Source organism: Branchiostoma floridae, chromosome 4, assembly GCF_000003815.2.
Source record: "Branchiostoma floridae strain S238N-H82 chromosome 4, Bfl_VNyyK, whole genome shotgun sequence".
Taxonomy (NCBI): domain Eukaryota; kingdom Metazoa; phylum Chordata; class Leptocardii; order Amphioxiformes; family Branchiostomatidae; genus Branchiostoma; species Branchiostoma floridae.
In genome coordinates this window covers 17335534-17351253 of record NC_049982.1, presented here as the reverse complement: position 1 = coordinate 17351253, position 15720 = coordinate 17335534, and the positions used below count along the sequence as shown (strand labels likewise).

The 15720-nt window shown below is 38.1% G+C and overlaps 1 protein-coding gene and 1 non-coding gene across 7 annotated transcripts in view; both read right to left on the bottom strand.

Annotated features, from left to right (window-relative positions):
* Nucleotides 1–305: 305 nt before the first annotated feature.
* LOC118414296 (stress-induced-phosphoprotein 1-like) overlaps nt 306–15720 on the bottom strand; it is a 17393-nt gene continuing 1978 nt past the window's right edge. Inside the window, exons 2-24 of one of the 6 annotated variants that reach the window (XM_035818254.1) lie at nt 13839–13930; nt 13433–13434; nt 13291–13368; nt 12770–12818; nt 12284–12424; nt 11560–11594; nt 11263–11346; nt 11083–11166; nt 10353–10498; nt 9663–9696; nt 9151–9318; nt 8851–8896; nt 8640–8730; nt 6876–7017; nt 6402–6506; nt 5821–5911; nt 5338–5452; nt 4728–4820; nt 4070–4172; nt 3662–3903; nt 3293–3343; nt 2961–2993; nt 306–2720 (exon numbers count right to left, since the gene is read on the bottom strand). In XM_035818254.1, coding sequence (XP_035674147.1) covers nt 2576–2720; nt 2961–2993; nt 3293–3343; nt 3662–3903; nt 4070–4172; nt 4728–4820; nt 5338–5452; nt 5821–5911; nt 6402–6506; nt 6876–7017; nt 8640–8730; nt 8851–8896; nt 9151–9318; nt 9663–9696; nt 10353–10498; nt 11083–11166; nt 11263–11346; nt 11560–11594; nt 12284–12424; nt 12770–12818; nt 13291–13299 — 2007 coding nt within the window. In that variant the 5' untranslated portion in view covers nt 13300–13368; nt 13433–13434; nt 13839–13930 and the 3' untranslated portion in view covers nt 306–2575. Of the gene's footprint in view, nt 2721–2960; nt 2994–3292; nt 3344–3661; nt 3904–4069; nt 4173–4727; nt 4821–5337; nt 5453–5820; nt 5912–6401; nt 6507–6875; nt 7018–8639; nt 8731–8850; nt 8897–9150; nt 9319–9662; nt 9697–10352; nt 10499–11082; nt 11167–11262; nt 11347–11559; nt 11595–12283; nt 12443–12769; nt 12819–13290; nt 13369–13432; nt 13435–13838; nt 13931–15720 lie in introns of all 6 variants that reach the window. The other 5 variants (XM_035818253.1, XM_035818248.1, XM_035818249.1 and 2 more) reach the window with 5 other exon arrangements.
* LOC118415064 lies at nt 9839–9961 on the bottom strand. Its single transcript, XR_004831066.1, has one exon. It is a non-coding gene; the product is annotated as a U5 spliceosomal RNA (small nuclear RNA).

Below are 15720 nucleotides of genomic sequence, written 5' to 3'. Positions count from 1 at the left end.
GGTTTCCACCTGGTTTACATACAAAAGCTGTGACTGCAGTGCTATTGTGAAGTCAAAACCACTGTGAACACTACATTTTCTCCCTCTTGTAAAATTAAATTCCCACAAACTTAACTGCAATCTTTTATAATAACATAATACTTGCTTGCCTGGTGTGGCATGGCCCTTGTCAGATATTTTTGAGAGTTTTCCATCTTTTCTCATGTTGTTTAAAGGAAGTTGTTTCCCAGACTGTCTTTTGGAGGTAGCATTTGCGAATGTTCCATGATATATGAACTATACTAATAATATACCAGTCATGAAACATTTCTGCATAAAGCTGTTTATTAAGCCAGATATTATCACCTGTCATTCAGTATAAAAATCAGATATTTTGCTTCTTCTTATTAGCAACATTTGTGGGTTACTTGAGCAGAGAATCATTCATTTGTTTGACAGGAGAAAACTTTTCATGTACAAAGAAACAAAAAGAAGTTAAGGTATTGCCTCAGCTTGTGAGCTAATGCATGAAAACCCTTAGAATTTACTCATTTCCAAAATGCTATGTTCTTGTATAAGTCAAGCAATATCTAGAACAGGTAACATTTACCCAGCAGCTGAGGCAATGACCTTGTACTTAATTTGGATGGACAAACAATATAGGTTCATCTATATCTAACTTGGCAATAAAGCTGCAACTATCTTGGCACTGTGTTAATCTATATTATAAGTGATTGGCATCTCAAAGATCATGACATTTCCACGTACACCACAGGATGGCTTCTCCACATTGTATTACCATCACATCTGCTGTCATAACAAGATGGAAGAAATGGTATTCTTCTTATCAACTTGTAAAACAAATCAATATCACAGAGGAAATCATTGACATTGAGCCTAGCCCTGCAATCCTGAAGTACAATATGCACTCCAAGTGTTAATAAATTTTCATGTCTAGTGTAGTAATGCATAGCTTTAATTATCATAAGCAACTTACATACTGTGTACTTTTACTCAAAACTGGATTGCCCATACTTGAGGTTAGACCAGGAAGGACATACTGTGTGGGGCAAATGGACAAAACTGCCGTGAAATTTATCGAATTGCACAACATTCCTGATGAAGAAAGGTAGATGGCCTAAAATATGTTATCAGAAGCTGGCTGAGAAACAATACCGGTAGTAGGAATGGAACATTTTTATATGCCTTCATTCAAGACCCTTCCTGGCCATCCTCATCTTACAGTTGCCTGGACAACAAAAACAGCAACATTAACAACAGTGTGCATAAAGAAAACAACAAAAATAAATGTTTTTGGTTAGTACATAATAACGGTTCAAGTCGATTGGCTGACAGGATCAATAATTAGATCATGATTACAGAAACTCTTCAATAAGGAAATATCAGAAATGGAAGCTATGAATTGGTCCCATGCTACCTTGGGACCTACCAGGGCTTGTGGCCAGTAACCTGCTACATTATCTATGGTCAAGCTGCAAGATTCCTAGCTTGGACTTCCATAATGTTTTGGGGGTCCTGGATTCAAGACAACATCTGCACTAAGGTTGCAATTAAGGTCCACATGGAATGCCGTAGACAGAATGTAGATTTGGTCTTCTACAGCTGACAATAGTGTAACAGCATCAATGTTACATCACAAGTTTTCTTGCGAATAACAGGAATGTCAAGCTGGAAACCCAGGTTGTGCAAAAAGTGTTCTAACTAAGAGTTAAATGTATGTTCAAAAGTCCCTGGAAAAAGACCTTTGTAAGCAGCTGAACCAAAGTGTGGATGTTTTGTCCAACTGGGAGTGTCAGCCATGGGAATCACCATGATACATCAAATGTAGAGTGGTACACAAACCCCTTAGCCAACCAAACTTGTCAGTTGGGCTCCTCAGCTTGCATAGGAATGGACACAGAGAAAAGGGCTTGTTTGCTCTTGGGTAAACTATAGGCAGCTGCGACCCATTGGCAGGTTTTCCACACCAAAATTCAACCAAACATATTACTGTATGCAGATAAACAAACAAAAGGCAGGTGCAAAGGACCATGAAAAGATAACTAATTTCTTGCCGATGCATGATTATTTTGAAGAATAAATTACGCGCAGGCTAATATTTCACTAAATAATGACCTTTAAATTGATGGACTATTCATATACAGTACAAAAGTACCAGGTAGCATGTTTATGCTGTAACACTTGGATATTGTAACACTTATCTTGCAGTGTCTGAGTAAATGGTTAATTCTTCAGGAGCTGTGAGATGTACATGTACTGTGACCTTACAAAGTATACCAGAGATTGAATTTTCAGCTGGCACAGTTCTAAAAAAAATATATATCAACAAAGCCACACATTTCAGTAGAGGTCTTGGGATGTCCTGCCATACCAGAATACAGCCATCACATTTGTCTGCCTACGAGACACTCCACAATCCATACCTTGGACAATCTTCACAAGTAAACATGGGTTTTTCTTTACTAGTCTCTTTGTGAATGCTTCAGACACTCCCAGCACCTCTATCAATGCTGTGTAAGCTTATTCCATGATGTGACATTCTCCATGTACATGAGTGTGTGGAGGGAGGGAATGGCTATTTATGCCAGGGCTTCTTCTCACAGCCCTTGCTCTCTGGAATGTGCTGGTAGATGCAGCGGTCCCCAAAATGACAACCTGTGGTCCGCCAGAAGTAACACTCATCCCCTTTGGTTGTTTTTACTGGCCCTGACTTCTTGTCCCTGCAGAAACAGATAAAACAAATGACAATCAAGATGACAAGAGACTTTGGCCTCTCTGAGTATTCAAGGTAATTAAGGTAATATAGTGAGACAGCTTTTGCTGGAAGTGGACAGGAAAAACAGAGACTTGGGAAGACAGTAGTATTTGCTACAAAGGACCAGGAAACACACAAACAGTGAGACTTGACAGGTATGATATCCTCTCCACACCACCTCCACCCCTGGGTATAAACCACTCACAATTCTAGTGCCTGGGTGGGCTGTTCTGTCCTCCTGGAAGTAAAAACCGGGCAAAGAGGTGTAAGTGTAGTGTACAGAGTAGGACATATACATGGATGTGACTGTCTAGCTGTACTGTCATCCACTTATGCCCCAGAGGTCTAGCTGTAATAGGCTGTTATGTGCAGTGGATTTGAAACCGGATTATCTGGTAACCTGCCTCCATGTTGGAATGTTTTGTATTAAGATAAAGTGATAGGAAGTTGCAGTCTCATACAACTTGTATAATAGCAACTGCAGGTTCTTGACTCTATATCCTCAATTGATCCAACCGAAAATATGACACAACTCACATGCTGTTCTGCTGAGCAGTGGCCACCTGCATGGCCGGGTTTGCTTTCCCCCTGCAAGGAAAGCGTGGGGCGTAGTCAGTCATAGATACATGATTACCTGTTTGGAACTACAGCCTTGTGGGACATACTCATACTTTGGAGACCATATGCACTTAAATACAACACCGGTGTGGTGGACAAGGGGGAAGATGAGACAAGGAGGTGGACTTCAAGTATGGAATTGAAAATAGATGTTCCAACATTTGGTTGCAGTTTTCAGCAGTCAAGCCAGAACAGCTACTTTCTACAAGGTCAGCTTTTGTACCAAATTCTTCTGCAGTCTGCAGTCTTATGTCTGTGAGTTGACTGGTTTAAAACAAGGTCTCTTACCGTGACTGCTGTTGTTCCCGTTGCTGTTCCCTGTTAGCTTGGCTCTTCTGATTGTTGGAAGGTTGTTTAGCTTTGGGCTGTTGTGGGATAGCAGAGGTGGGCTTGACTGTGGTGGTGCTGTTGGTTGGTGTTGTTGTGGGGACGGTGATGTTTGTTTTCCTCAGGACTGTGGTGCGCTGTCCGTTAACTATGGGGTTGTCCGGGTACTTTATCAGTAGGTGTTGGCCTTCTAACTCATGTCCCTGGAATGTACATTTTCCAAAATAAAGGCACTGGTAAATCAAAGCCAATTTTAGCACAAAAGAGTGAAAAAAAATCCTCAGCAAATCCTTCTATAAAGCATTTTTTCTGCAGCGAACGGATAGATGGGCAGAAGATGTAATAGTACTTTTCCACTGCTATGCCTACCTGTAGCCCTTTCAATGCCAACTCTGCAGCATCTTTTGATCTGAAGTTGACAAAGCAGCAGTATCTGTCGGACAGCATGCGCACACTTGTGATCTCCCCATATCTGCAAACACATAAAAACAAGACAGTCCCTGTGACTTCTTGAGTTGCAAGACCAAGAGCTTAAGATAGCAAAGTGTGAGCACTGTCCAAGCTCAGCTGTCTCTGAAGTGATCATTCAAGAGAATATACATTAAAGAGAACACACAAATGGATACAATCAATACACACCAATGAATAGAAAACTTTTAATTATAAGCTGTCTCGTTCTGAAACACAAGGGATAATGACAGTACATCAAGAAGCATCTTATAGTACATCCAGTAGTCACTTAACATTTGGGAGACCAATTTTAAGAGTCTAACATATCGGATTCCCTAAACTTTCCCCTTGCTACTGGAAGTGCAACTAAGTCATTTATGACAGCATGATTTCCATGCACATTGTACATGTATATGATAACTTGTCATAATATAACTAAAATTACAAATATTTTCAACTCAAAAACCAGTAAGACATTCCAAAGTACCCAACTTCTACCAAATCAAAAGTGAATAGTGATCTATGTTACCATAAGACTACAATGTGTTGCAAAAGCACAAGTCTTGACACCACTTACTTTTTGAATAATTTTCTTATTTGCTCTTCTTTGACTTTAGGAAGTACATTGCCCACCCAGAGAGCTGTTACACCGTCCACTGGAGGCTTTGTACTGAAAAACAGCCAGATCATTAATGCTACAGCAAATTGTTACATGGTACAGGTCATCCTTAGAAACAATGGCACAACATAAGCAAGCAAGTATGCATATTGCCTCCTAATAAAACTTTTGCTTGTGTTCACAACTTTCAAAAACAAACATGAGGCAGTTATATTACATTACTTACAGTACAATCTTCCAACTGAAGTAATTTAAATTGTTTAGACAAAGTATAAACTAATTTTTTGTATATAAGTTATATTTTGTTTCCGATTATCACTGTATATGCCATTTTGTGATTCTTATTATTTACTTGCATATGTACTTGTATATAAGTTATCTTTTGCTTCCGATTATGGTTGTATATACCTTTGTTGATTATTATTATTCACTTGAATGTGTATTTTGTTTAGGGGAGACAACTTGCAGAGGTGGTATCACCTGTTTTGTCTCCCCACCATTGTTGTGGGAAGTACAATAGATAAATAGATAGATAGATAATGAGACAAGAGGCGCAAGAGTGCCTTACCTGCCAGCCCTGGCTGTCCCCGATGGGAGGACTTCTGTGAATGTAGGCACGTTGCTATAGTGGTCAAATTCTTCATCAGACAGGTAAACTTCTTGAGAGAGACTAGATTCCTGAACTGGTGCAACAGAGGTAATAGAGAGAAATAAATTTTAATGCTTATTCACTCTGTTCTTTAACTCGTGCATTGGTATACAATATAGTCAGTAGGCAAAGACTCTATCCTGTCCTAACTTTGAAATGCAAAAACACAATGTGACTTCAACCATGATTTTGTCATGACATTTAAGCTGTGTCATAAGCACCTTTATCCTACACCTCCAATCTAGGCATTTTCACTATTTTCTATGAGTTTTAAGTCTACAGAATTAAACATAAAAGCTCTTTCAGCTGTTTATCAGAAGGCTCTGTGTGTGTTTGTGTATTGTGTGCACACATGTGCATGTTGATAAGTTTCCTGCACATCTTGGGTGGATGACAACTTACCAACACCTGCTAGTAGAGAGTCTAAAGCTGCCTGAACTGTTCCATGCACCCGGATTGCATGTTCGCTCTGTTGGCGGGAGAATCCCATTTCCTGCACACAAAGGTACAGTTTTAGAAAACTTTCAAAATATACGTCATTATTCAGTTGCAATAAACCTTCCAGATGTTGCCATACTACTTGTAATGTGAAACTAAATGTCAAAGGGTAAAGGACTTAAATGGGTTACTACAACAGTTACTGAAGTGTTTTGTTAAAAACCTGCCCATATCTATTTTTAAACATGTGATACTGTCAAACCATTCAGTGTGTACCACAATTTACAGTCTGGTACATTTGCAGTTTTGTAGCAATGAGTTAGTGTTGCTTACATCAGCAATTCTGCCAGGATTTTGGATTTATTCATTCATTTATCCAGGTGCAACATATTGCCACTAGGGCGGTTTTCAAGGTGCCTTGTATACACATAAAAAAAACATAAAACAAGTGCAAATCAACTTGAGTACATGATGCCTTTTTTTGATTGACATGATTCTAGAGTAAACCTCTGATAACATGTTATGTTCTTGCAAAGGTCCCTTACCATAAGCTGCTGAGTCCTGACTCTTAGAAGTTCTTGCATGGCATCTTCACAGTTCCTGTCCAGTTTTAGCACCTTTTCAAATGCTCGTTCGGCATCTGCAAATAACTGGGGGGAAAATCACCACTGGCTGTGAATTATTTTCCTTTCACATTTGCATGTCTAGTTCTTTTCCTACAACAGGTCAATGTGGATAATTGCTTCATGACAACAAACTAAACATTCCTGTTGGAACATCTTGGGAGTGTTAACAATAAATAGAACAAGATGTACATCATTTGTGACAAGACAGCTTTCCATTGCTGCTTTTCATACCAATGTATTAGTGGGGTTCAAAATGCTAAACTGACAATGCGAACTGGCTTTAGGCCTTTTAGCTTAATGATTTAGTGTCTGGGTTTGTGATCTGCGGCAAATCCCAACCACTAGACCATACAAGTCAGTTTTGCAACATGAGTATGTGTTGGGTGTACTGACTTTTAATCCTGCCAAGGCACGACCTTTTCTGAAGTATCCTTTTGGCCAGTCCGGGGCGATATCTATGGCTTTCCCTGCATCCGACAGAGCCTTGTCATAGAGGCCCATCCTGTCAAAGCAGTAGGATCGATTCCCAAAGAACCTGAGATCAAACATAAAAACCGGTCAGTTCTACATGTAATATACATCAATGTGACATTGAGGACTTGCCAGGCCAACCTTTTGAACCATAAGCACATTCTGCTCATGTTCTCTAGATTGTTGAATTACTGTGAGGATTACAAGCACTAACATGGAGGCAGAATGATGATAAAAAACTGCAAATGAGAGATGAATCAAACTGTTCCATGACAACAAACATTCTCAAAGCAGCTACATGTACTTGTATTTAGGCCATACCAATTTAATTTGTTGGTTCTCGGATTTTTTCATGAAAAATATGAAGCGACAGGGCGAAAAAAAAAAAAAAAAAAAACTTCTCTGATGGCAAAGCCATTGCTGAATCTGGCCATGGGGGCTCTCGTATCATACTCACTGAGACACTAACGGTACAGTAAGTGCTACCGGTACATACATTGCTATTTTCGTATGTTATTTTCACGATAATTGATTTTATTGATTTCTTTCAGTTTACCGAATTGTACTAAAACATTAGAATTATGGTTATTGATAAAAGGTGACATTGTAATTATGAATTTTATATGTACCATCCTGGTTTGATTCAATTGGAAACAACAGTCTGAAAATGCAGTCTTCATTTTTGTCTTTTATTCATGGAGGTCAAAAACAAAGTGTCCATCTTACAGTAACTGAAACTTATCAACAAACCCCAAGGGGAACTCAAAATAATTTAATATTTGCTCTGCTTGACAAGAATTCCCAGTCTTACTGCAACTCTGTGCTACCTACTTTGTCAAAATTCTACTCTTTAAAAGTCAAAAACCCCTGTGAACTTACTACTAATTACTAGTACTTTGGGTGTATATGAACAAGCCCCAATTTGGCCAAGGGAACTCATATTTTTCTGTTGGCTAAATACTTCGAAATAATTTTTGGTTTGTCCATCAAATATCAAGGAAATTATATTTCATCAAACCCACCTGCACATCGTTTGGGCCCTCGATGCATATCTGTTAATTATGTGACAGAAGAAGAAGAAGACATGTTTTCATAAATAAATTTTGTCTGTTGGCCAAGAAGTTTCTTCTGACTTCTGTCCCCGGTTAAAAACTGTACACACCACAAAAAATGTGGCTTTCCTGGATCCACAGACATGGTATTTTCTTCTCCTGCTACTGCACTACCTTCTACTACACTTCTTCAAGCTCCAATTCTACTCTATTTGTACTCAAAATTATCCGACTCCGGTACTCCTTCCCCTTCTATTTTTCTGGTGGCGCCATTTTGATTTTAAGAATGATGCTTCTGATTGGCTAATCTCCGTCACATGATCACCTAGGTCACAACTTCAAAGAGAGACACCTATCGACTTATTGAAAAACTGCAGCCTTCAGATAGCCTGGGGAGAAAATTTTTATTTTTTTTTTTTTGGTTTTGCGATTTTTTGAAGCGGCGATTCCGAGAACCAACGAATTAAATTGGTGTGGCCTTATCTCAAGAAATGCACTTTCTGGTGAAAAGTGCCATCAACATATTGTAAAACTCAAAAAGTTTCACAAGAAAATGAGATATTTTACACTTAAGCATGATGCACAAGATCATACAAGACCCCCCCCCCCCTACAAAACAAGCATCTTGTCCTACCTGAAGTCTGAGGGGTCCAACTTAATGGCTGCTGTGAAGAGTTCTACTGCATTACCATAATGCCCATGGTTTGCCATCTCATTTCCACGTACTGTAACAACATCCAACATATCAGACATCCAGGCAACATATTTCATTTCTACATTTGTCTCCTTTGAAACAAAGATTAAAAGGGACTATCGGTACACAATAATGAACACTGGTCACAAACCTGCAATCTGTCTGCTTTTTAAAACTACTGGGTCTAGCTCTTCTATCTGTAATGAGACAATGATCAAAGATGAAACTTTGCAAGTGCAAACAAAGGCAAAATGACATCATTAATCACAAATTCCTAACTATACTACAATGTACAGTAAAACACATACATCTACTCCCTTTAAGTTTGTTCCAATCACATATCAACATTTGTAACAATGTTCATGAAAAGATTGTAAAACAAAAAGAAGATTCCATATAATCACTCACTGCAGCTTTAAGAACGCCATAGAGTATAAAGACTTGTCCTTACTGTTTCTTCTTCTTGCTCTTTTCTCTCTTTTCTACCTCTCTCCTGGCCATTAACTGCCTTTTCTTTTTTAGAGGGACCTGCACTTTTGCTGCTGGATGCTGCTGCAGCTTGCACACTTTTCTTGGCAGCATTGGCCACAAATGCACTATTTGGGTCGAAAAAAGGCTCCTGCACAGAGACATAGAAAATTACCTACAAAAATGCCAGTGGAGGAACACAGTATAGAGACAAGTAAATCTACTTTTCTTGTTAAAGGTATTAGATTGGTATCAATTATGTACAAGCTGTCTGTATTATTCCTGAGGGCTGAGAGAAAAATCCATTTCCAATGATAATCAGTGACATAATAACACTGTATTGTGGATAATCTGTAGTGTGAAAAACATGGTTGTAATCATAGTGAATCGAACCTTGTGTTAAGTATGCAGAAACTTGTTGTTCTGTCTTTATTCAGTTACTATGTTGATACACTGATAATTAGACTTGTGAGATGCATGCATGAAAAGACATACCTCTTCTTCTGAAGATGAGGACTCATCTACAACTCTGAAAGATAAAACAAATAAAATTTAGCATTGAACATGATGGCTGTACGGGGACACTAATAGTAAATAAGAGTCATCTGGTAGACTGCCAGCTGATGTCTATGATGTGAAGGAGGACAGGTGAACTGCTTTGGTTTAAGAGGAGCCCTGCTCAAGGCAGGGCAGAGAAAAATTGAGTTACAGACTCATTGATTATTCCCCTCCACGGAAATCTTTAGTAAAAGGCGAAAGATTTATGCGTGGTGTTTGAAGGGAAACCAGAGTGACATGGTGGAGGTCAATGATCGGTCCCTTTCAAGAACTGACAACTTCTATACCTGGCAAAATGCAACTGCAAAACTCTACACCCCTGAAGAAGGAAAGAAGACATATTCTCCAAATACTCAGAATATTCTAAAATAGTGAGTTACTGACTTTCTCATACATATATTTTGAAGCCCACATTACAAGAAGGAAACTTTATCATTGAAATAAATGAATTGAATGAAAAAGCCAAAATTATCCTCTGTCAGTTCTATGCAACAGGGGATGCTGGGAAATATTATAATGAGTTGCTAGTTAACTCATGAATATTCATTAAGTACTACAATGTGATTCACCAAACAAAGAACAATAAAGAACAACAGAAAAACAACCCAGGTGTGGATGGGTCATTACCTTTTGCTATCCTTTTTCTTCTTTTTACTTCTGCTATCACTCATGGGATTTTTTGTGGAAGACTCAACTTTCCCATTTGCTACTATCTTATCTGTTTGGTGGAAGGACTTTTTACTATCTGCATCTTCTGGCTCATCTGTATCTTCCTGAAATGAAGACAAAGGAAAAGAGATGCAGCACATTCACTTATGCATTCAGACAATTCAAATTGATCAACAACATTAACATTGAAGCAAGTTTCACAGGCCTATAACGATTCTAATGTCACAGGACGTTACTTACTGGAATGCTAAGATTAGCAATTCTTGAAATAATTGTAAATAATAATTTCCAATAATAATTGTAGATACTAATTTCCAACACAAAAATTGGACTCACCCAAAATTTGGGTGAGTCCAATTTTCGTTGTCTGAAGATTGCAGTTCAATTATTTCAAGAATGACTTCTACCAACACAGATGAACTTTCAACTTAAGATTAGCAATTGTTAAAAACATTTCAGAATGTGCAGTAAAATGTTTCATAACAAATGATAGCTGGCAATCATACTAGTAGAAGACAACTATTTGATCAAAAACATTTCTTTGATCTACATTGCAATACTTCTTTCTTTCCTTCCTCATGTGCCCTGAGAGAAAACATTCTTAATCATGTTTAGACTATCCCAGTTTTGCCAGGCACATAATAAGATTAATGTTTACCAAAACTTTTGTTGTATACAGATTGCTTACCTCTTCTCCTTCTTCTGGTTCTACAATTTTTTCATCTACTTTTTCTTTCTTTTCCTTTTCTTGTCTTTTCTTTTCCTTTCTTCTCTGTAAAGGGAAAAAATGACATCAGACAGGGAATTTGTAAAATGCCAAGAACCAGTACACAACTGATAATACAAAATTCAACCTAAAATCACATACCTTTTTCTTAGCTCTTCTCTTCTCTGCTGCCTTTTTCCTTTTCTCCTCTTCAGCTATAAGTTCCTCTGCATTTTTTCTAGCTTGCTGTAAAGTATGAGGACAGATCCATGTATATGGTAGTCAAGACAACACCCCAAACTTTTCTACTTCATTCTTCATAAAATTTATAGACAGAGAAATATGACAATCTATTATGAACACTTTCTACTCCAAGGTTACACAGAACACACAACAGTAACGTGTTCTCGTCTTTTTACCCCCCTCCCCCACAACAGTAAATTAGGATTTCATACTTACATCTTCTGTCAATCTATGAGCAGGTCTGCCAACATCTGTAGAATATTTATAAAACACATCAATGTTTTCTCATCAACAGATATACCATTGGTATGACAAAATTAAAATGACCTTGTTCATACATCTGGATACAACCAGATATATCCAGATTCACATAGCCTGGTTTGAAGGGTCTGAATGCAGAACTAGAGGCAACATTTATGCAAAAATGCAGATTTTTTTTCCCTATAGCCTTTTGTCAAGCTACTCACACACATTACCACAATGATTGTGCTTGCCATATAGTATTGTGTGCAAGGAAAAATTGCTTGTATTAACAGCTAATATCTAACCTTAGCTCTGATTGGATATTGACAGAGGAAAAAAAGAAAAAGAACACACCAGCATAAACAATATGTTATGCAAATAAATACATAAGTAGACTACTAAATTTGACCCTGAGTCAAAGGATATTTGCCAAGTATTGTTGTACTTATGCATATGGAAAATATTAAGGGATGAAGAGGAATGTAGCAGTTTCTAGTAAAACTGCATTTACCTTGATATATCCAAGTAGATTATCACTTTCTTGATACATCTGATTTTGGACAGGATAAGCCTTATTTCACTAACCCTGGCACAAATGCAAATAGACATATCCAGGTTTATCCAGAATCTGGCTGTATGCAGACACAAAAAAACAGGTATGAACAGAGTCGAAATAACTGAAAAAGAATGAGCTTACCCGGCTGTTTGTTGAATCTCCGTGCATCTACTCTCTGTTTGATTTTGTCAGCCATGATGTTGAGAATGTCTGTATCCCCATCATCAGATGTGTAGTCACTGCTGTCTGATTCAAAGTGGCCGTTATAAGGGTTGAAGCCACCTAGAGGCACGAACATATCTGGTGTGAGAAGTTCACATCCAGAGGTTACTATAACATGTAACATGATTATCCATTTGCTATCAGACTGGAAAACATTTGACTGTCAATTAACACTCAATTTGCTACTGCCTGAATTAACATCTTCAAATGCTTCAAATATGAATGACATTGTTTGCAAATATAATTTTCTTCTATCTCTCCAATATGGTATGCTTGCAAATAATCTATGATAAGATCTAAGATTTTTACCTAGTGCAAGCAATCAAGGGCTTCTTATGTTCTTGCATTCTATCAATAAGCAAATAGCAAGATCTGAGTGACTTCGTCCTGAACTGTAATACTTACTAAGCCGGCTGGCCATGAAGATCCTTGCAAACAGGTCAAACATGTCTTGCTGAAAATTATAATGTCAAAGAAATCATCATTACTTAAAGAACTTATGCAATATCAAGTAATACCTGTAGATGTACCTGTTACTTTAAATCTGTAAAAGCTAACTACTAATATAACTGTACATGACAAGATAGAAACTGTCTAGGCTAACAGTGACTGGTATTACATATATTCAAATACAATTCAATCTCTATAACTGGATAAAAATCAACAGAATAACTGACCATGTATAACTTTCATAAAGATATTCATACATGTTAGTTTATCATTAATGCTACAGCCTACCATCCAGATATAAACTATATAGATTATCTAGAAAAAGAACAAGTGCCTCAACTGTTGTGAACGGAAAATGCCTTTAAGTTTGCAGTCAATAATTTCACATGACTAATTGAAATTATGAGGCTAAAAATTACATTGTTCAACCTTAAAAACGTACATTCTTAGTCCAACAGATAATTAAGAACACTTACAGGACTCATTTCAAAGTCACTGTCATCATCGTCATCAGCTGACAATCTTTTATAGGCAGCAGACACTTCTTGAAATTTCTGTAGAAAGATTCATAAGTTTGTAAAATTCAGGTGAGCTTCATTATATATTTTGAGAGTCCACTTCTACCCACAGCAAATGCAAAAACAAAACAACAAACAGTAGTTGTAACACTTAACTTGTCAAACAATAGCTTTTTTGTGTGTTCAATAAGTGTGACAAATTGACCAATTTATATCTATCTCTCACAATGAACAAATACAGGTTCAACTTCAAACAAACAATGATGAGTTTTTTTTTCCAACTTTCAAAAAACTTTGACTTTTATGCTGTTCCTGTCCCTGTTATATCATGTAAACTTAATAGTCTGGACATCTGGCATACCCAATAGATATTTGGCATTCTGGTACAAATGTTGTGTACTGACCAATTGAACACATTTTTGGCGAGCCTGGCATGAACTTGGTGCATAGTACCACTGTTGGTAAGACTGTAAAAGTTTCGAAGAATGCACACAGCAAAGACCTACTTTTGTGGCCTCTGGATCGTTGGCATGTTTATCTGGGTGCCACTTCAGCGCCAGACGCTTGTAACTAGTGCGGATGGAGTCCCCGTCAGCTCCTGCATGTGGAACATAAATAAATAAATACAGACGTCGACTACACTGTTTTAAACGGAATGTTACTTATGTAAATCTATGCCTTTGTTTTCTGCAAATAAGGAGAAAGCTGTGTATGAAGTTGGCATATAAATGCTTGTGCTGTACATATACACTGTCTAGATAATTTGAAACTTTCATCAGCCATTCTACCTGTCGCACCTTCCCGCCCTACAAAGGAAAATACAATTGTAAATTCAGCTAATAATGATGTCAATTACACCTGGTAATTGACATCAAAATAAGCAGTATTTACTAATCATCAAACTATGTAGCTAATACCTTTCTATGTCTTGAAATTCCATAGTCAAGCCAATGTCCTTATAATGTTATACATGTACTGTCATCATAGACATGTACATGAGGCATACTTTCCCAACGAATATAAGAGTTACAACTTATAACTATATGAAACAACAGCACCGCCGGAGCTAAGTGGTAGTATCCACGCACGAGCACCGAACAAACACACACACAAGCAATGTCTGGCATGCACGCACCACTGCTAGTGCATGGCAGGACACTCAAATGGGTATTGTCGGTACGGCATGGCCGATTTCTTGCAAGAGCGTTTCCCGGCGAGGAATTGACCAATATTGGGTCCATAAACTTAGCTCCAGAAACTGCTAACAAGGTCATAGCACTGCACTAACTACGTATACTAGTATTACAAAAATTGCCTTCAATTTCATTTCATCTTCTACATTGTTTATCAATACACGAATTACGAATCATGACCACTACGCCACATTTGTCAGAAAATGAAGTAAGCAAGGTTAGCCAGCTTTTATGTTGTGGCAGTACCCTAAACAATGACTATGAATAATTGATTTTGTTTTCTTTATCTACCTGCTGGATGACACAAGCTCTTCAGATCAAGACAAAAGGTTCCAGAAGAGGAGTAACAATGTCTATAATTCCCTGACACTCCTTCCAATAATGACAAATGAAAAAGGAAATAATAACAAGAAGAAAGTACTGACAATGGTGGGGTTTGCTTAAAAGGCTGGGCTGTCTACCAGGCCAGGCTACCTGGCCTGTCTACCTGGCCTGGCTATCACGTCAGGCTACTCAGATCCCCCCATTCATAGCCCCATCATATGGCACTCAGCCAAAATAGTTGATTGACAGGCATAGTAATTGCTGATCTCCAACCCTGCTAGTGCCAGTGACCCAAGGTTGCCCTGTCCACCACTGGCTGGGCCCTTTGGGAATGTGTCTGGGAGGCCTTGCTTGCAGCATGTCAGGAACATAAGTACCAGCACTGTGTTTGCGTATGTTTGTGGGTGTGTAAATGTGTGTGTGTGTGTGTGTGTGTAAGAATGGGCTTGCCAGCAACAGAAATTTGTTTCTTTATTGAATATCTATCTTCTAGAACAGAAACTATCTCAGCTTTTGCAACAAGAAGGGAGAGCATAAATCACTTGCTCACTGTAAAGCTAAACTTGTATTGGCCAAGGGGGGTACTGTATAATTACATGTACCTCCTTGTTCTCTATGCTAGTATGCCATGTTGACATATACAATCTTAGTAGTCACATAGCCTTTTTGAGGCTGTGGATTGTTATCAACTGTACAATTTTTGTGTCCAGGATAGAGCCCGATCCTCTCCTTCCACTGACAATAATCTCTCCAACCCCCTTGTACAAGTTGGAGTGGGGAAAGTACTGTTAACAGATTTTGGGACATGTCAAAGGATTTGAACCCAGGACCTCTGTTTTCTAGGTCTAACACCCTAAGCTAAGCCAAGAGT